Here is a 22,081-nt window from a genome sequence, read left to right on the forward strand (position 1 = left end):
AAACATTGAAAGAAGAAGAAAATTCAGCATTAGGAAACTTTTCTACAGGATTGTCAATTGCAAATTCTGAGGAAGATCCGTTTGCAAAGGATTTCAAAGAAGATAATATCATTATGAATTTTAGCAATATATAAACATTGTAAAATATCTTTCTCCTGGTCCTTTCATAATTACACATTAACAAATTATTATTAATTATGTAAACACGAAATAAAAGGTGTGTAGATGGTGATGATCTTTGATAAAACGAAGGATATACATACAAAGAAGAAAATGCAAATATTTAAAGGGATTATATATACAAGAATAGCTGTTAAGTGCATTAAAGAATTTCGTTTGATTGTTGCTATTATAAAAATGTTATTTTACAATTTTTATCATTTATTTTGTCTTAAATTATTTATTTTTAGACTTTAGATTGTTCTTTATTTTTCTTTTTAAAAAATAAAAAAAACGACACGAACCAGATTCGAACTGATGAGGGATAAACCCATAGGGACTCAAATCCTACGCCTTAACCACTCGGCCATCGTGCCTGACGATTCCTTCCAAAAATGGAAGCAACGAATTACTTACTTTAACAGGATAGTTTCAACCCGCATAAAAATAGGGTAACCCTGTAGACACGATCAAAACGGATTCAAAACATTCCTATCGTATTTGTGCAAAAAAGAAAGAAAAGAAAAAAAAAACAAATGGAAGAAATATCAAATGAAAGTATTCAACAAATCCTTGACGAAAATTCTAAACTTCTTGCAGTTATAATGAAATGTCAAAATGAAGGAAGAATTATGGACTCAATTCTTTATCAAACACGACTTCAATTAAATCTTGTCCAACTTGCATCTATTGCAGATAATAGACCTCATCCATCAGTTGGACCACAAGCAGTCAAAGAAATAATTACATCATCTACAGAAGCGACAGAAGAAAAGTTAAAGTTATCAAAGTTTATTCAAACGATTCGAAGAGTTGGACTTCGTGATTTAGAATTAATTTCAACACTCACTGATATACCTATTAAAGAAGTTCGAACACTTTCGACAACATATATCGAATTTTTAAAACGTCAAAACAGGAATCATGAAGCAGAAGAATATGAAGAAGAACTTTCATCAAGTATGATGTCACAAGATATTCAAAGTTCAAACGTATAAAAAAAAAAAAAAAAAATCACTATTATTATTATTATTTTTTGATAAATAAATTAAAACATAGATTTATTTTTATTTTATTATATTTTATTTATGTTTAATAACTTGAATAGAAATTTCTGCATCTCCAATTATTTTTGATTCTTCTGAAAGACAAAGAACATGAAAAATTGCTTTCTGTCCTTGAATATCTTTTACTTTACCTTGAATTAAAAAATGTTTACCAAGTGATAAAGGTGCTTTATGTTGACAAACAACTTTAGAAGTAACTGTTGAATAATCCTTTGGAAGAAATGAATTTACATATTTACATGTTTCATCATTCATTTGACTAATCATTCCTGGTGTTGATAAAATATCATCTCCTGCTTTTTGTGTTCGATTTGTAGAAAGATTAAAAGTAACTTCTTTATTACTTTGAAATTCTGACTCTAATTTTAATAATTCTCTTAAATTGATATCTTTAGTTGAAATCCAATGACGTGAAATATTTTTTGTTGATGAAATTAACATTTTTAAATAAGAAACAATTCCTATCGTTATGGTTTACTTCTGTTTAACGGTTTTTATTATTTTTCATGAATAAACAACAAACACAAATACCTTGTCGAAAAATTAAAAATAAAGAAGATATTAACATATGGAAAGAAACACCTGCTTATTATGATATTAAAAGAACTTTTTATCAACTTTTAAATTCTGTTCAAAGTAAGTCTCGAAAACCAAAAGAAAAATCGAGGAATATTATTATTCAAGAACTTCTAGAAATATTTTCACGATTAAAACAATATTTAAATGAAACAGAAATTATCACACAAAAATCCATTTTTCGTAATAAAGGATTTTGTCAATGGTTATTTAAAGTCAAAGAAAATGCACATGAATTATTTTCAAGGGTTACGAATAATGAAGAAGTAATATATTATTTTACAGAATCATTTGGTAATCTTCACCGTGTTGATTTTGGTACAGGTCATGAATTTAATTTTTTAGCATTTATTACAATTTTAAATAAAATTTATCTTTTAAGTGAAGAAGATTCAAAGTTTATAGTGTTTAATATCTTTTGGGAATATTGGAACCTTATTTATCAAGTTATTAATAAATTTCAAGTTGCACCAGCAGGTTCACATGGAGCATGGGGCATTAATGATTATCTTATTCTTCCATTTGTATTTGGTTCGTCACAACTTATTGGTAATTCAGAAATCACGCCAAGTAATATTAATGAAGAAAATATTTCAACACATTATAAAGAAGAATTTTGTTATTGTATGAGTATTTCACATTTACACCATTGTAAATATGGGAATTTTGAAACATCATCACGAATGTTAAATTCATTAAGATATGTACCAAATTTTGAAACATTACGAGAAGGAATGGTTAAACTTTATTTTGATGAAGTCGTGAATAATTTTTTTGTTGTTCAACAATTTGGATTTGGAGAACTTTTAAAATGGGAAAGCAAAGAAAATAATGAAGAAAATTTTATTAAATAATGTATTTTAATAAAAATATTTTTTTTAATTTCAATTTTTCAATTTATCTTTTTGTTGTAATATGAAAAGTGGCAATGTAAATAAATCAATGAAACCGTTATTTTAAAACATCGAAAATTTACGGTTATCGATTCAATTTTCTATTGATTTGACAGGCAAAATGCGGTTTGAGGCTCATAACAAAAATGATTTTCTTCCTTTTTTCGCTCTTATTTGATTCTAAACATTGTAAGAGGAAATGTCTTTCGCTATTTGCAGGTTCTCCATCTAAGAAAAGGATGTGTCTAGGAACATGCACAAACGGTTTTATCGAAAAAGAAAAGATTCAATTTGGTCAACGTAAAATGAAAAAAGAAGTTAGCCAATGTCTATCGAAATGTAGTCATAATGTTAATTCATCCACAGACTTTAAAAAATGGCTTAAATGTCGTAAAAGTTGTGTAACGATTCCAAATTCAGATCAATATGATTATTTTTCACCAGATCAATGTGTTTCAGAGTGTGATCAACATTGGAAGGGTACAGACCATCATCAACCGTGTCAAGAACACATGTTCATTGTTTCAACAAAACTTTGTCAATTCGAAGCCAACCAAAGCAGATCCAAGGCGTGTTCAAATCTTTACCATTTGGTAATCTACCTTGTTTTTAATAAATCTTTGTTTTCAACGAAACAATTTCCAAAATGGTCAAATCAACATTTTTTTTCATAACAAAACCGCAATAAAGTTATGAAAATGCGACACTTGTACGGTTATAAAATTTTATGATTTAAAATTTTTATTTTTTCTTCGAAGATTTCTGAAATTATTTATAAACACTTGGGATCTATGCTCTAACAACGCCATAAAAAATTTGTTAATTGATTATTTAACAAATAATAAATATTAATTCATATTCATTTCTAATTTAAATTATTTTTTATCATGATTTATATCATTAAAGAATTTTACTCAAAGAACCCTTCGGTTATGGAGTAGATTATGCATGATATTTACTTTATACAAAGAGTTTTTTATTCATTAGCAGGCTTTCAAAGCCATAAGTTCCAAGTGAAACAACACATCAACACCCAAAATCCCATTAAATTCAGACCACCAACTGGCCTATAATTAGAACTTGTGATTAAATATGAAAATCATCTCATTTGATTATCATTTGAGAAACAAACGCTTGAGAGCTTGGCTTACCTTAAGCAACAGTTTAAATTGAATTTAATTGAAGATAAAATGAAAGATGATGTCAATCATATCAAATTTAATTTTCATTCCAACGGGCATTCAATGTCGCTTAGTTTTGCTGGTGTGTTCAACGTCTTTAAAGGAATTTTGCTTGATATGAAAAATATCATAATCTTCAAAGTTTTACAATAACATCATCCTGATGTTACAACCTAAGTGTATCAAATCAGTTGAACTGTTCATTGATATCTTTCTTGAACGAGAAGCAAGTACGAGAAAGTCCGCGAAACGATCGGATTAATTGAAAAGCAATCACTTCACATGCTATAAACTTTCAAATACAACCGGTCAACGCTTAAATTTCTGTTAAATTTAACACAAATCCCAAAAAATTTTTTGTGTAACACATTCAGTTTTTCAATGCCAGACGGATACAATTATTTTTCAAATACCAGCACTGTCAAATTACCCAACATGTCAAATCAATTTTCACAATCTTATTCAGATTGATAACATGAGTTATATTATTATTTATTTTTCCCAATCGCTTGTGAATATTATTTCTCGCTTTTGAAATTTAAATCAATGTTTTTACTGAGATATTTCTGTTTAATTTGATTGCTATAACTAGTTCGATTAACAATTCAAAAAGATTACTTTTTCTATGCAAGTGGTTTAACAATTCAAAATTTTGTACAGTTTTGAGTTCATTTTTTCCATGCTCTTCCTTCTTCTCGGAATTGCTCAAGCAAGGTTTGACCAATTGACTGTTGGTTCCCCAGACCAATGTTATGAAATTAGCATTTTGCCTGATCGCTTCAAGGACATTTATGATGAATTCTGCAAAGACATTCCAGTTGAACTTGAAGAGTTCTGTTCTAACTACAAGGTTCTCAAGAATTCATATTCTAAAGTTCACTTTAGCTGCACTGCTCCAGGTCTTGAATATAAGGTTGGTACTTTTATCGATACTGACATTTGCTATATCCACATGTTTTCCCAGGTTTCCGAACTTAACTTCACTGGAATCGCAGAAACTCCACGTATCTATGTTGCACTTGATCAAACAGGAAGTGGAAGGATTCCAATTCAAGTTAAACCACAAGATATTTCCGACTTAATTCCAAGCATCATTTTCCAAAATGATGTTTTCATCAATGGTACATTAATTGCTGATGATATCACATTCTTAGGCCGTAGATACGGTACTGTTGAAGCTGACCACATATACTCTGTAAATCAAGATGACCTCAATGGCAGCATATCATCCAAAAACACATATCTTTATGATATGGTTTCACCTTTACCCAATGGTGAATGTCATCTTATTTTACGAGAAAACAACATCACTGTTCCAACCAGCCGCTGGAGACCAATGGTATTTAATGCTGATGTTCAATTCCAATTCAGTCCATATATCACTGAAGATAAAGTCATTGAAATTGAACTTTATGAGAATGTTACCCAGCCAACTGATCTCACTATCTTATTAGATCAACCTACAATCGCTTACTATACAATGCTCTTCAGGGAATATTTTTACACCAATTTACCATGGTACCTACTTGAAGATGCACATAAAGCACGAGTGAAATTCAATTTCACTGGAGATTGGGCAAGCACAAGCGGATTCGAGTTAAGGCTCAAATATCCACCACACATAGAGGAAAAGATTGACTTCTCGAGCATTCCATCAAACATTCAAGTCGTTAGGGAAAGCAATGATGATACATACTTCGAAGAAATTAGCATCGGAGGATTGTCGACTGGCGTAATTGTCGCAATTGTTGTTGTTGTCGTTGTTGTTGTAGCTGTCGTAGTATTCTTGATTATCTTCTGTTTATGCTGCAAGAAAGGCGGTAAGTCTTCTTCGTAAACCATAGGAATATATAACTTTATCATTTTAATATGTAACAAAAAAGATTTGAAATAAGAAATACTTCATTAAACACTTTTTGGAGAGTAAACATAACACATTTCTATGATTCAGATCCACATTTATAGCAATTGGTATAAGTTTCAATAACTACAGAACATACAAGTCGGCTTTTCCTAAATTAAATAAGGTATTATTTATATTTAATGGATGTTGAAAAATTTCGCTGTTAGGGATGGGGAATTTGAGTATTTCTATAGTTTTAAAAGTACTCTATCGTCCAAGTATCGAAAGTGCCAATGCCGATAGGTCCGACACATTTTTGTGAAATTACGTTTAACTTGAGAATACAGTTAATTAACTGTATGATGTATATCATTGAAATTTTCTGAACAAAATCTTTCCTTATCAAATCAACAGAAATCACAAGCGGTAATATTCGGAAAAAGAAGAATGATCTTGTTCACTGCGCTCTGCCTTGCTTTCGAATCAAATTATGTTACGAACCCTTCATTTGAATCAGGGCTATCAAATTGGGGGTTTGATTACAGCACATGTAAAGTAACATCTGAAGTATCACATTCTGGAAATAGTTCAATTTATTGTCATGATACATCAGGAGAGAGGAATGCACTTGCATACCAATTTAAATCCAAAGGATCATTACCAAGTGGATTTTATTATAAACTTTCAGCATGGATTCGAATGAAGGACTGCACATCAAGATTATTAGTTTATGCTGAAGGCCAATGGAATGCATACACAATTGGTCTCTATATTTATAATGATAAAAATCGTTCATGTTCAAAAAATGATAATCAACTCTATAATTGTGATGATGATTGGTATTATATTGAAGGCACCACACTAGAACCATTAGAATCCACACAACCATGCGTTATTGGATTTGGTCTTCGTGACAAAGGCACTGGCGAATTTTGGATTGACGACATCACATTTACACCTGTTATGACGACCACATTACTCAACAGTGCCGATGTTACATGTTGGCGTCAAGAAGCGTATCGAGACAAGACCAATGTAATTGTTGATCTAGCAGTCAAAAACACGCATTGGGAGAATGGCGATGATTTAGCATTCGATGTTGACTTCATTAACCAAGAAACAGGGAAAACAGAGTTAACACTTCATGAATTTACGATCAAACGTAACATCGAAAACATTTATGCTAACTTTGAATTAGATCCAACACTTTTAACACCAGGTTATTATAATGTTAGTGTTACATTATATAATCTTTTGTTTAATATTACTGAGAAAACTCAAACATACATTCACATCTTATCTGAAAAACGTGATTATGCCATTTATATTGATGATAAGATGCGTACTATTGATCATGGGAAAGTCTTCTTTCCACTTGGCGTATACTATGATTATTGCGATTATTCCGAAGATATCATTCGTGACTATATTGCATCTGATGACAGTCCATTTAATTTAGTTATAGGCGGCGGACGTAGTAAAGCAGCGATGGATCGTGTATATAACATTACAAATGGTAAAATCCGTGTTATAGACTTAGGCACATCAAATAAAGTTGCGTATAGTAATGTTACACAACGTAAAGAAATCGCAAAACAACTTGCTGATTATGCGAGAACAGTCAAAGATTCGCCAGGTTTATTTGCATATTATCATCAAGATGAGCCAACGTCACAAGTAGTTCCATCAATGCATGAGAATGTTATAGCATTACGTGAAGCAGATCCTGATCATCCTGTTTATACTGCAGTTAATCGACGATTAGAGTTACATTATATTAAAGAAGGCTTAGATTGTTACGGAAGTGATATTTATCCCGTGCAACATTACGACGATTTCCATGCAGTGTATACAGTGACTTATCAAGGACGGAATAGTGTTATAAATAATAGAGCGAATTGGGGAATTCCACAATTCTTTAGTTGGAAAATTATTGATGAAAAACAATTTCCTAATGAATTACCTCCAACTTATGACCAGTTACGTCAAATGACATATCAAATGATTGTCGGCGGCGCAAATGGAATTATATATTATGACTTTAGTGCGACAATGTGTGGGCCACAACAGCCATGGCAAGATGAATGGGAGAAGTTAAAGAAAGTCGCAAATGAACTAATGAATGATTACGTGCCAATTATATTATCTGGGAATGACGTTGATCCAGGTTATGCACAGCCAACGTATGAAAAGGAACTTAATGTTGGAAGGGAATGCGCTGTACGGTTCTTTAATTATGATGGATATGATTACGTTTTGGCAGTGAACATTTGGCAATATAATGCAAAGGAATGCACTTTCTTTAAGCCAAATACTACTTCAAAAGTTAAAATAGTGTCTGGCGAATCAGAAGTGAAAGAACAGACAGAGACAACATTGACTTTGAGTATGCCCCCAATGGACGTTACTTGGCTGAGAATTACAAATGAAGCATTTAATGGAAAAAGTGGATTATCAACAACTTCAAAGATAGTAATTGCTGTGGTTGTGGTTGTAGTGGTCATTGTCGTTGTCGTTGTTGGTGTTTTGATATATCTCAAGAAGAGAAACCAAAAAGAAATCTCTTCTTCGGTTTAAATAAATCTCGTTGACTCTTTGTTTATGTTTTTGATGAATACCAAAATCATTAATTGAAACATTGTTAATAAATAAAATAAATGTTAAAATATGTATTTCATGCCAAAATCATTATAATGATACAATTGTTTTTTTAGATATAAACTGAAATTTTTTTCTGTTTAATGAAATTATAATAAATTGTTATGAAAATTTGTTTAAGGAATAGGTAAAATATGTTATTTAATGTTGAAATATTTGAAGAAAATTTACAAAATCGCAGCATTTCACATCATAATAAACCATACAATTATTCAATAGCTCTGCTCGACTCCAAACGACCAAATGGATAAAACAAATCTTCTTAGAAAACGACATACCTTTCGAAGTTTTAAGCAAAAAATCAATGCCATTAATGCGGATATTACGAACAATTTCGAATTAAAGCGGGATTCACCGAGAGGCGGCGATTTCGGCACATATTTCTACGATGAGTTACAAAACAGTATGAGGGGTTATCTTGATCCAGAGTACGCGATTTTCACCAGGGATTTACTTCCCATATCTCGATCACTTCCAATAATTCTTCATAACAAAGAAAAATTATTTAATTATTTTATTGATTTTCTGAAGAAACCTCACGAGGAAATTAAAGGTTGTCTTGAAGATGTAATGAAGTTAATTACCCAACTTTCGCGTGATTTAAGATCAGATTTTTATCCATATTTCCCAACAATTTTCAAGTTATTATCAGAACAATTTGATGCTCTAATGCCAACAGCTTCGGCAGAATTCGTTGACGCCTTTTTCCAATGCGTTTGTTTCCTATTAAATTTTCTTAAAAAGTCATTAATCAATGATCTTGACAATGTCATTATGATGTTCTATGAATTCTTCTTAGTACATAAACGCGAATTCGTCAGAAGACTTGGAGCTGAATCGTTAGCTTATCTTCTTCGACAAGCGCCAAATAAAATTGATTCTCATAAATCATTAGTTGAATCTGGTCGAATATTCATCCAGGATAAAACGCCAGAAGAAGCCGAAGTTTTTGAGAAATCTCTTGGTCTTGTTCTCTGTGCTGAAATTAAGAATTTTAGTCAATCACTTCGATCAAATGCAACCAAACTCATTGATCCCTTATTTTATAATAACGACGACTTCATTATTAATGCGTTTTCATATGCGCAAGAGAAACTTTCGGGTCATGTCCGTGAACAATTTGCAATTCCATATTTAGAAGTATTATCGGCTAAGTTGCCGACCGTTAACTCGGACATGTGCTGTAAAGTATTCAATTTCTGGATGGAGAAATCTGAATTTAACATTTGTCATATTTCATTAAAAGTATTACCAGAATTAATTGGTCATACGGACAGTAATTTGTTATGTGAATTTCTATGTAACTTAGACAAATATTCACTCGAAGACGGTACAAGTGAATTGATTTCTAATTCTGTAATTTATTTGATTGAATCAGAAAATGTTGAAGAACATATAGAACATTTAAAAGAATGTCGCCGAATTGTATATTTAACGCAAGAGAATATATTGAAATATATCACTGAGAACTTTAATCGTTTGTTAATGCATCTTAAAGTTATCCTTGAATGGATACATCCGACGCAATATTTAATCTCAAATGAGTTAATACAATGTGTTAAAGATAATTTCGATGTTAATCAAGAACTAATGATCGAATTATCGAATTATATTAATGACAAAAGTATATATGAAAAGATCAAAAATATAAATAACTTAACAATTAATGAGCGTAAAGTATTATATTCATTAATGGGTAAATATGAACCAGACTTATTAACAGAACAGCCTCCATATTTAATAACGTTATTAAAAGATCCGGAAAACATTAACGAAGAGTTTTTAGATCTTTTATATTCATTAACTATTATTTCTATAACTAAATCACCAAATTGGTTAAATAAGAAAGATGAAATATTGAATGAATTATATAATATATTTAACTTTAATATCGATTCTCATGAAATCCAACAATTATCATCAAAGATTTTATATGCATTCATTCAAGATGATAATAAAACTTTCGATTTATTATCACCAAAAGAACTTTTAATTAGAGCTGCAAACGCTGTCTTTAATTGTGAACATACATTAGAAAGTTATAAAATTGGCGAAAGTTATATTTCTAGATTAACATCATCAATAACTAAATTAGCAAATGATATGGATAAAACTTTTAATCTTTCATTAGGATTTTCTAATCAAAATTATTTACGTTTTCGAACACTTGATGAAGATTTAATAGTTGAAATCATTAAATTCGATCAGAATTATGCAATTGAAATTATTGATATTTTATATAATAGATATCCATGGAATGATTGTAGTTTTTTAGCTGAAACTTTATTAAAATCTTTAGCTAAAGTTTCATATGTTAATGAGAAATTAGTTTCATTAATTTATCTATTTGCTAATGATAATAATAAGGATTATAAGAAATTGGAATTATTAATAAATTCGATTTCATCATTAACTAAAAAAGATGAATTCTCTGAGAAAGCAGAAGAAGCTATAATGGAATTATTAAAATCGACAAATATTAATATTCGAAAAGCAGCTTTTAATTTGTTATATCAATCGAATATATTAAAGAATAAAGATATTAAACAACAATTAAAACAAAAAATTAAAGCACAACTTGATTCATTTCTTGAAACTCGAATTAATACTGATTTAATATCAAATTTCCATGTGTTTATAGAAGAAGAATTAACATTTGAACGTAAATTTGTTGTATCAGTTGGAATTAATATGTCGATTGGAATAATCACTGAATATTTAACAGAGAAAAGAAAAGATAAAAAGCGTTATGAACAAAACGCACAAATTATAATGCAAGCAATGTCATATCTAAATGATTATGAAATAGAACCATTAATTAAAGCATTTCTAAAAGAGAAACCAAAAGCATCAGAAATACGTAACTTCCCAAAATTTGCAATACCTATGATAACACGTTTAACTAATCATTTAATACCTTATTTAGATCAAATATCAAATTTATTATTATTGGCATTAAAACAAGCACCGAAACCACAAATTAATAAGGAATTAAAGAAATCATTAAATGCATTATCAATCTTTTTCGATAGTTTTGAAGCACAAGAAGATTATGCTAATGAAATATTAAAGTATATGAATTCGATAATGAAATATAATAATATATTTGGAATTCGATTATTATTATCAATAAGTAAATCAACACCAAAAGTATATGAAAATCATTATGAAATAGTTAATGATTTAATAGAATTAGTTAAATTAATGAATGCTGATACAATCGATCAAATCTTTTTAATATTTGCTAATATAATTCAATATATACCAGATTCACATGAAGAAATTATAAATACTTTTCTAAATATTGTGGATAATATGAAATTATTTAAACGTGATCGAATATGGAAACCATTTATAATATTTTTAGGGAATATGAAAGAATGTAATCAATCGAATATATATAATGATTTAATTATTAAATTCGTATTAAATTATCAACATATTGAAATGATTGATATTATTCAAGGATTAGAATTTGATGATAAACAATTTGAAGGATTATGTTCATTAATAGCTTATCCTTTATCAACTGAATTTCGTAATAATTTCATTCCAATAATTAGTGAATATTTGGATGAATATTCTGAATCATTTATACAATTAAATCAAAATGATTTTAATCAAAAATCATTAATATATAATTCATTAGATACTGTTGGAAAGTTTTCATATATATTTGCATTACAATCATTTGCTGATATCCAAATTAATGATTTCCAATTACGTTCTTCAGCGATAGGATTTTTATCTAGATTAATATCAAATTCATCAATAGAATTAATTAATGATTTTATATTACCAGCAATTAAATTCCATTTAAAGAAAAAACATTCACATATACCACCGAAAGAAGTTTTGTTCATATTAAATTCAATTGTGAAAACTTTTCCAGATGTTTTACCTTCAATTACAAAAATATCAAATCAATCATTCTTCTTAACTTTAGGTAGTGGTGATATAAATGTACGAATTGAATCTATAAAACAACTTAGTAATTTCATAGAACAATTTGATGATTGGGATATTAATGAATTTAGTACAATTTTGTTTCCATTTTTATGTCAAATTTATATGACTCCAGAAATTGAAGTCGCATTTAAAAGTGTATGTAAATATACTAATAAAGAATCAATTAAATCATTATTAAAGAAATTATTAAAAGAAATTAAATATGGAACTACATTAACATTATTAATTGCATTATGTAATAGTAATATATTTACTCCTGAAGATTGTATTCAACCATTATTAAATGCTATTGATGATAAAAAGATTCAATCTAAAATTAAACTTCGATTAATACCTGCAATATTAAATATATCAAAGACACCAGAAATTGTACAAAATTTAATTAAATCAATTTCTAATAAAATTTATAGTAAGAAAGTAGAAAGTCGAAAAATTGCTCAAGAATCTTTAACTGCTTTAATAGAATGTATGGAACCAAATGATTTTTATGTTCTATTTCAAGCTCTTAGAAATAGATTAAAAGAAAATGGTCAAATACCATTTTTATATGTATCATTAAATAATATGATAATTCATACTAAACATAAAGAATCATTTGATTCATTCATTGGATTATTAACAGAAACTTTATTAAAGGATATATTTGAATATGAATCAATTTTAAGAATTAAACAAAATTTCATCGATGCTAAAAAATGTTTATCATTTGAATCATTTCAATATTTAGCATCAAATATAAACTTTCGGAATTCTGTTAATGAATTTCTTGATATAATTATAAAACAATTTAATAAATTACATTCATTAGAACAAGCTAAAGGAGCTAAAAAATTAATAATATCATTATGTAAAGGATTTGTTGAGAATGAATCAGTTGATGCTAAAATACTTGTCGATGTAATCAATAAATTTTTAGATATTTCTGATAATCAACAAAATAAATCTGAAGAAAATATTGAAAGTAATACATTAGATAATGTTAAATATGGAATGAAATATCATGATGATATATTCATCGAAAAACCTGAAAGAAGTGAAACAGAAAATGCAAATGATATAGTGAAAAGACTTGGATCACATTTCTTAATATCATTATTTGGTGTACATTTATTATTAATCTTTTTCGAACAAGAATTATTTGATGTAGAAGATGAAAATCAAGTTAAATTACTTGAACAACTTTTGTTAAAACTTTGGGCATTTACACAAAAAACTAATGATACTGAAACATTAATAATATCTTTAAAGATATTACAACATTATATTAACTTATCTTCATTCTTAACTTTGTTACCTGATATTATAACATTTTTAACTAAATCGATTTCGAAATTATCTAATGCGACTGATGCTTATGGTCAAGAAATCTTTAATTTATTACAAACAATATTAGAAAAGTTCCCAACAATGGAATTCCCAATACAATTTACTTGTGCTCTTGTATCTTTTTGTAATACACAATTAGATATACATGAATCTTGTGATCGAATATTTGGCGTTTTGTTAATATTAATGGATCGAAGAAATGATATACCTGAAATTTATGATACTGCTGAAATATCATTTGATTTAATGATTAGAGCATTATCTGCAGATGTACGCAAATATTCTGCTAAATTATGTTCAAAGTTTTTATCTAAATATGAATTATCAAAACAACAATTTCGGAATCGATTACAATTTGTTTTAGGTAATTTATCATCACCGAAAGTTAATGCACGTAAAACATTAATAACATTTTTGAAATATTTCATTAATGAAACATCTGAAGATAAATATGATGAATATATCGAATTAATATTTACACATTGTGGTGTACGAATTGCAAATGAAACAGATGAAAATGTCATCAAAAAATTAAATAAATTCATTGGATTATTATTAAATAAAATTCCAAATAATCGATTCTTATCATTATGGAATTTAATGATACGTTGGACTTCAACTACAGGGAAACAAGTACGAACTGGATTATTATTATTAGCTACAACTGTTTCTTCATGTCCTGATGCGATGTCTAATTTAATTAATGAATTACAATCAATCATTGATATACATATTAAAAATGATAATATTAAAGTGAAAACTGCTGCAATTAACTTACATCGGAATATTGTTATGAGTTATCCTGATAATGAAAATATAAAACTTTTATCGATTTCAGTTATTAATGATTTAATAATTGGAAAAAGTACTGCGAAAATTGGTTGCGAATTATTGTTTTGGTATCTTTCTACTTTTAATGATTTCGAACCTGATGAAAATTCATTGTTAAATACTTCAAATATTTTATTGGATTCATTAATTAATTGGAATGGTACAATTAAAGAAGCTGCGGATTCATTACATTTGATTTTAATAAGAATTAACGAAGAAAATTGTGTTAACTTCTTAAGAGATAATTTTGAAAAATATTATGAAAACGAAAATGAAAATTTGGCACTTGTATTAATGAGAGTTTTCGTTGCAACTATTTTAGAAATCGATTATGAAAATAATGATGTTTCATATTATATAATAAAATATATAACATTGAAAGTAAAGAATATGAAAGATAATGAAAAGGCGGCAGATAAAGCGATGGAATTAATGCGTAATAAATTATCGCCTGAACTATTTACTGAAGTATATAATAAGATAATGGAAGAAGAATTAGAAAGAAAACGTAAAGAAAAACTTGAACTCGAAATAGAGGCTCAATTGGATCCAGAAGAATACAGAAGAAGAATGAAAGAAAAGAAAGAAAAGCAAATCACAGACCAAAGGAAGAAGGCATACTTCGAAAGTGGTGGATTCTTGACACCTTATGGGCCTGATGGTAAAGAAGTAGAGAAAGTTCCTTTGGCACCTGAATTTAGGGATTAAATATGTAATAAAATATAATAAATATAAAATTTTATAGAATTCTTGTTTGGGCATCAAAAATGATGCGGTTAAGAAAACGTTTACCATTTAATTGAAAAAGTGTAATACTTGGCCGGGAGGTTATTAACGTTCGTTTTGATGAGCACTTTTTAACTATGCCCTCATAAATATTCGGCTGTTGTGTAATCCATTGATTTAATTTCAAATTTTTTCAATTATTAATTCATTGTAGACTTATGAAAAGTTGGATTCTGAGTGTTCTATTGAATTTCTTCAGAAAATTTTATAGTTCTTTATTTGGTCGGGTGACCGTTAATTTGGAACCCTCAGCGTTTTCATTGTTTTTGGCCGTTAATTTATACAAAATCTTCAAAAATCTGGTTGAAAAAAAATTGATTTAATTATATAACACTGATTTTCTTCAAAAAATGATTTAGTGATTTAGTGGATATTTATTGTCCTAAAGTCAAATAAAACTAATTCTAAATGTTTGTAGAAATCTTTAAAGACAAAATATTTTCTAAAAAAACGGTTTATTGATCAATTAAAGCTCAGAAAATAGAAAATCTTTTACTCACAATCAAAATTTTTGGTATTGAAAATAATCCTTAAAACGATTTTTAAATTAAAATTATATCACATTTACAAACGGATGTGCTCCTTTTTTGTAAATGATTTCGATAGTATTGGCGTGGAATATGGTGATGACGAGTGTTGGGATACTGGGACATCACCTACAGAAATAGATATTCAATGGCTTAAAGATACTATTCATGACCTTTGTAACAAATCAAATCAACCAGAGTTATTCCCAGAAATTTGCCAAGAGCTTGTAAAAAGAAATTTTATTCCCCAAGATGACCTTTCAGAAATAGGAGATCATAGCAAAGATAAATTTCCGATTAATTGTGGATCTTTATCACAAGTCTATGATACCTTAGAAGTGATAGGTGAAGGAGGGTATGGAAAAGTTTTAAAAATCCATAATTTGGTCGATCAACAAATATATGCATTAAAAATCATCAACCTGGAGCCTTACGAAGTGGAAACAGCTGTTCACGAGGTTCAATGCCTTGCTCATCTTAATTTTCCAAACGTTCTCAGATATTATAGCTCATGGCTTGAAGAAAGTGAAACTGTTGGACTTTTATCGCTTTGCATACAGACAGAGTTCATCGATGGGATTTCACTTTCTTCATACTTAAGCACTCGAAAATTTGTTGATTTACCAACATCGCATAAAATTCTTGTTGATATTATCAATGCCCTTGAATCCATACACAGCGCTGGAGTAGTTCATAGGGATTTCAGGCCATCCAATATAATGATTCGAACTGATGGATCAATTGTTGTAATTGATTTCGGAATATCATCAGTTCGAAGATTGCCTTTTGAACGTCACAGTGAATCACCACCTCTTCCAGTGACAACACAAGGTAGAATTGGTTCTCTGACAGTTCGTCCATTAGAGCAATTTTCGTTAAATGTTGGTCAGAATTCTTCCTACACTATGAGGAAGGTTGGAACCCCACTATACTCATCGCCACAACAGTTGAACGGAAAGAAAAGCTGTAAGGAAGATGATATTTACAGTTTTGGAATTGTTATGTTTGAAATACTATATGGATTCAAAACAGAAACAGAAAAGGCTAAGGTAATACAACAACTCCGAAATAAGGCCGTTCTTCCAGAGAAATTTTCGAAGGATTTCCCTGAAGAGAGTAAGATGATAATCAAGCTCACCGACCATAACCCGAAGAACAGAATGTCGGCAAAGGACGTCCTTCAGTCAAATCTTTTTTCCACTTGGAAAAATGAAGCCAAAAAATTGTAAATCATTTCGAAATAGACTTTTTTAAATAAAAATAAAACTTTCAGTATTAGGGGTGTCCCTTATTTTCAATGTATGATGGGGTGCTCCTCTCCCACTGAAAAGCAAAAGTTGATAAACTTCTGAAATTTCAAATTAAAAAACGTTTTTAACACTTTTTTATGATTTCTTATTATTATTATCAAATATTATCTCATAACTGTAAAAACCGAACAAAGTTGTTACAGTCGAAAACTGCTTTTCATGAAAAAGTTTCGAATCATCGCAGCAGAATACGGATTATCAAAAATTGACGAAGATCTATTTGCAGTTGATTTCAAAGAAGATAATCATGTACAAAATATTTAAATTAAAATACATTAAAAAATTTATAAAATATATAAAATTCAAACATATATCAAGTTCTAATTATAGGCCAGTTGGTGGTCTGAATTTAATGGGATTTTGGGTGTTGATGTGTTGTTTCACTTGGAACTTATGGCTTTGAAAGCCTGCTAATGAATAAAAAACTCTTTGTATAAAGTAAATATCATGCATAATCTACTCCATAACCAAAGGGTTCTTTGAGTAAAATTCTTTAATGATATAAATCATGATAAAAAAATAATTTAAATTAGAAATGAATATGAATTAATATTTATTATTTGTTAAATAATCAATTAACAAATTTTTTATGGCGTTGTTAGAGCATAGATCCCAAGTGTTTATAAATAATTTCAGAAATCTTCGAAGAAAAAATAAAAATTTAAATCACAAAATTTTATAACCGTAAAAGTGTCGCATTTTCATAACTTTATTGCGGTTTTGTTATGAAAAAAAATGTTGATTTGACCATTTTGGAAATTGTTTCGTTGAAAACAAAGATTTATTAAAAACAAGGTAGATTACCAAATGGTAAAGATTTGAACACGCCTTGGATCTGCTTTGGTTGGCTTCGAATTGACAAAGTTTTGTTGAAACATTGAACATTGTTCTTGACACGGTTGATGATGGTCTGTACCCTTCCAATGTTGATCACACTCTGAAACACATTGATCTGGTGAAAAATAATCATATTGATCTGAATTTGGAATCGTTACACAACTTTTACGACATTTAAGCCATTTTTTAAAGTCTGTGGATGAATTAACGTTATGACTACATTTCGATAGACATTGGCTAACTTCTTTTTTCATTTTACGTTGACCAAATTGAATCTTTTCTTTTTCGATAAAACCGTTTGTGCATGTTCCTAGACACATCCTTTTCTTAGATGGAGAACCTGCAAATAGCGAAAGACATTTCCTCTTACAATGTTGAGAATCAAATAAGAGCGAAAAAAGGAAGAAAATCATTTTTTGTTATGAGCCTCAAACCGCATTTTGCCTGTCAAATCAATAGAAAATTGAATCGATAACCGTAAATTTTCGATGTTTTAAAATAACGGTTTCATTGATTTATTTACATTGCCACTTTTCATATTACAACAAAAAGATAAACTGAAAAATTGAAATTAAAAAAAATATTTTTATTAAAATACATTATTTAATAAAATTTTCTTCATTATTTTCTTTGCTTTCCCATTTTAAAAGTTCTCCAAATCCAAATTGTTGAACAACAAAAAAATTATTCACGACTTCATCAAAATAAAGTTTAACCATTCCTTCTCGTAATGTTTCAAAATTTGGTACATATCTTAATGAATTTAACATTCGTGATGATGTTTCAAAATTCCCATATTTACAATGATGTAAATGTGAAATACTCATACAATAACAAAATTCTTCTTTATAATGTGTTGAAATAGTTTCTTCATTAATATTACTTGGCGTGATTTCTGAATTACCAATAAGTTGTGACGAACCAAATACAAATGGAAGAATAAGATAATCATTAATGCCCCATGCTCCATGTGAACCTGCTGGTGCAACTTGAAATTTATTAATAACTTGATAAATAAGGTTCCAATATTCCCAAAAGATATTAAACACTATAAACTTTGAATCTTCTTCACTTAAAAGATAAATTTTATTTAAAATTGTAATAAATGCTAAAAAAATTAAATTCATGACCTGTACCAAAATCAACACGGTGAAGATTACCAAATGATTCTGTAAAATAATATATTACTTCTTCATTATTCGTAACCCTTGAAAATAATTCATGTGCATTTTCTTTGACTTTAAATAACCATTGACAAAATCCTTTATTACGAAAAATGGATTTTTGTGTGATAATTTCTGTTTCATTTAAATATTGTTTTAATCGTGAAAATATTTCTAGAAGTTCTTGAATAATAATATTCCTCGATTTTTCTTTTGGTTTTCGAGACTTACTTTTGAACAGAATTTAAAAGTTGATAAAAAGTTCTTTTAATATCATAATAAGCAGGTGTTTCTTTCCATATGTTAATATCTTCTTTATTTTTAATTTTTCGACAAGGTATTTGTGTTTGTTGTTTATTCATGAAAAATAATAAAAACCGTTAAACAGAAGTAAACCATAACGATAGGAATTGTTTCTTATTTAAAAATGTTAATTTCATCAACAAAAAATATTTCACGTCATTGGATTTCAACTAAAGATATCAATTTAAGAGAATTATTAAAATTAGAGTCAGAATTTCAAAGTAATAAAGAAGTTACTTTTAATCTTTCTACAAATCGAACACAAAAAGCAGGAGATGATATTTTATCAACACCAGGAATGATTAGTCAAATGAATGATGAAACATGTAAATATGTAAATTCATTTCTTCCAAAGGATTATTCAACAGTTACTTCTAAAGTTGTTTGTCAACATAAAGCACCTTTATCACTTGGTAAACATTTTTTTAATTCAAGGTAAAGTAAAAAGATATTCAAGGACAGAAAGCAATTTTTCATGTTCTTTGTCTTTCAGAAGAATCAAAAATAATTGGAGATGCAGAAATTTCTATTCAAGTTATTAAACATAAATAAAATATAATAAAATAAAAATAAATCTATGTTTTAATTTATTTATCAAAAAATAATAATAATAATAGTGATTTTTGATTTCAATTTTTATACGTTTGAACTTTGAATATCTTGTGACATCATACTTGATGAAAGTTCTTCTTCATATTCTTCTGCTTCATGATTCCTGTTTTGACGTTTTAAAAATTCGATATATGTTGTCGAAAGTGTTCGAACTTCTTTAATAGGTATATCAGTGAGTGTTGAAATTAATTCTAAATCACGAAGTCCAACTCTTCGAATCGTTTGAATAAACTTTGATAACTTTAACTTTTCTTCTGTCGCTTCTGTAGATGATGTAATTATTTCTTTGACTGCTTGTGGTCCAACTGATGGATGAGGTCTATTATCTGCAATAGATGCAAGTTGGACAAGATTTAATTGAAGTCGTGTTTGATAAAGAATTGAGTCCATAATTCTTCCTTCATTTTGACATTTCATTATAACTGCAAGAAGTTTAGAATTTTCGTCAAGGATTTGTTGAATACTTTCATTTGATATTTCTTCCATTTGTTTTTTTTTTCTTTTTTTTTTTTGCACAAATACGATAGGAATGTTTTGAATCCGTTTTGATCGTGAATGTCTCAAATTTTTGTAGTTTATAAATCGAAAAGTAAATATTTACTAAAATCCTTAATTTTTTCTAACTTTAAAGTCTTGAATCAATTTCAAAATTCTTTTTGCCTTGTCCACTTCCTTACCAATTTTATTCGTTTTTTCATTTTCCGAATTCTTTAATTTCAAGTTAACGTTTTCCTCTTCAATTTCTTTTTGCTTTAAACGTTCTTCTGTACTTTTCACATCGATTTCAATCAATTTCAATTGCTGCACTTTTTCTTTGTATTCGCCTTTCAAAATTGAATTCTTTTCTTTTTCTTTGTTCAATTTTTCCTCTTCGCTAATTAGCTGCAGCCGTAAATTGTTGATTTGCTCGTTGTTTAATGAAGTGGCTTTAAACCTTTTATTAAAGGTTATGGGAAGTGATGGATCTGCGGGAGGAATATTGGTTTCGTTCTTTTCATTATAAATTGGAACTGGAACTTGAATCTGTGATCGTTGATTTAGAGGGCTTTGACGATTGTTAAGTGGATTGTTTCGATTTTGATAAAGAAATGCTGGTGCACCTGGAACAGGTTTAAAAGAATTTAATGGTGATGCTCGAGTTGATGGTAATGTATTGCTGCCATGTTGACGCGTACGGGAAAAATCGCTTGGTTTGATATAATTTATTTCGCCTTTAAAGATTTTGTTGATAGTTTGGGATAATTGAATTATTGGAATTCGTGATGAAAAAGTTTGCTTAAAATCATTACTTTGATCAAAATAAGTTTCGCAAATATTAACAAATGTTATGAGAGAAGGAGATTCTATAAAAAGATTGATATCTTTGTCAAGTTGATTCCGATCAAAATTTTCAATCGAAGTATTGAGTTGTATATATTGGGTGACTTCTACACGAAATAATTGAACTTGCTTATCAAGAAGTTCTTTTGCTTTAAGTAACTGATCTTTTGTGATATTATTGTAAATTGATAGCTTGATTATATCTTGCTTTTGGACAGGATTGTCGCATGCTGCAACACGGGTGCAGGTATCTTCTGAAATCTTGGATAAATCTTGAAAGATTTCTTTGGATTCTGGAATTTTATCAAATCCTATTTCATTGATATAATTTCTCATTGACTCTAATAATGATATTAATTCACCGTGCTTGTCTGGTTGTTTTTCTTGTAATTTTTTGAAATATTCTTCTACATCATCGCTCATTTCCTGATAAATGGTACTCGGGAATGTAAACTTATTAAAAAGTTTAACTGGAACTAGTCAAAAATTTTATTGCGCGGTTTTTTTATTAATGGATTCTGATCCTTACTGACAAAGCAAGGCTCATTCTTCTTTTACTAAAAACTCGAATTTCTTTTGATCCATTTCTTCTATAAGTGATCAGTGCATAAAAGATTTAGATATTTTAATATGAACACACCTGAAGAAGAAACCAACGAAGAATCATTTAAATAATTAAAAATTTTTTATAAAATGTCAAATCTTCCATAAGTTAGATAT

The 22,081-nt window shown here is 28.7% G+C and overlaps 7 protein-coding genes across 7 annotated transcripts; 5 read left to right on the top strand and 2 right to left on the bottom strand.

Annotated features, from left to right (window-relative positions):
- Positions 1–695: 695 nt before the first annotated feature.
- On the top strand, positions 696–1,157 carry GO595_006118 (SS18-like protein 2; the record flags this gene model as incomplete). The annotated part of the gene is made up of 1 exon (XM_067919436.1): positions 696–1,157. One exon carries the CDS (start codon positions 696–698, stop codon positions 1,155–1,157), a length of 462 nt encoding a protein of 153 aa, XP_067773714.1.
- Positions 1,158–4,555: 3,398 nt separating this feature from the next.
- GO595_006119 (uncharacterized protein) lies at positions 4,556–5,713 on the top strand (the record flags this gene model as incomplete). The annotated part of the gene is made up of 1 exon (XM_067919437.1): positions 4,556–5,713. One exon carries the CDS (start codon positions 4,556–4,558, stop codon positions 5,711–5,713), a length of 1,158 nt encoding a protein of 385 aa, XP_067773715.1.
- A 453-nt stretch (positions 5,714–6,166) lies between these two features.
- On the top strand, positions 6,167–8,296 carry GO595_006120 (carbohydrate binding domain containing protein; the record flags this gene model as incomplete). The annotated part of the gene is made up of 1 exon (XM_067919438.1): positions 6,167–8,296. The coding sequence occupies one exon, from the start codon at positions 6,167–6,169 to the stop codon at positions 8,294–8,296; it is 2,130 nt and encodes a 709-aa protein (XP_067773716.1).
- Positions 8,297–14,935: 6,639 nt separating this feature from the next.
- GO595_006121 (uncharacterized protein) lies at positions 14,936–15,211 on the top strand (the record flags this gene model as incomplete). The annotated part of the gene is made up of 1 exon (XM_067919439.1): positions 14,936–15,211. One exon carries the CDS (start codon positions 14,936–14,938, stop codon positions 15,209–15,211), a length of 276 nt encoding a protein of 91 aa, XP_067773717.1.
- A 652-nt stretch (positions 15,212–15,863) lies between these two features.
- On the top strand, positions 15,864–17,045 carry GO595_006122 (AGC family protein kinase; the record flags this gene model as incomplete). Its single annotated transcript, XM_067919440.1, has 1 exon — positions 15,864–17,045. One exon carries the CDS (start codon positions 15,864–15,866, stop codon positions 17,043–17,045), a length of 1,182 nt encoding a protein of 393 aa, XP_067773718.1.
- An 881-nt stretch (positions 17,046–17,926) lies between these two features.
- GO595_006123 (uncharacterized protein) lies at positions 17,927–18,376 on the bottom strand (the record flags this gene model as incomplete). The annotated part of the gene is made up of 1 exon (XM_067919442.1): positions 17,927–18,376. One exon carries the CDS (start codon positions 18,374–18,376, stop codon positions 17,927–17,929), a length of 450 nt encoding a protein of 149 aa, XP_067773719.1.
- Positions 18,377–20,065: 1,689 nt separating this feature from the next.
- Positions 20,066–20,527, bottom strand: GO595_006124 (SS18-like protein 2; the record flags this gene model as incomplete). The annotated part of the gene is made up of 1 exon (XM_067919443.1): positions 20,066–20,527. One exon carries the CDS (start codon positions 20,525–20,527, stop codon positions 20,066–20,068), a length of 462 nt encoding a protein of 153 aa, XP_067773720.1.
- Positions 20,528–22,081: the final 1,554 nt, after the last annotated feature.

The sequence above is a fragment of the Histomonas meleagridis genome (assembly GCF_020186115.1).
Source record: "Histomonas meleagridis strain 2922-C6/04-10x chromosome Unknown contig_40, whole genome shotgun sequence".
Taxonomy (NCBI): domain Eukaryota; phylum Parabasalia; order Tritrichomonadida; family Dientamoebidae; genus Histomonas; species Histomonas meleagridis.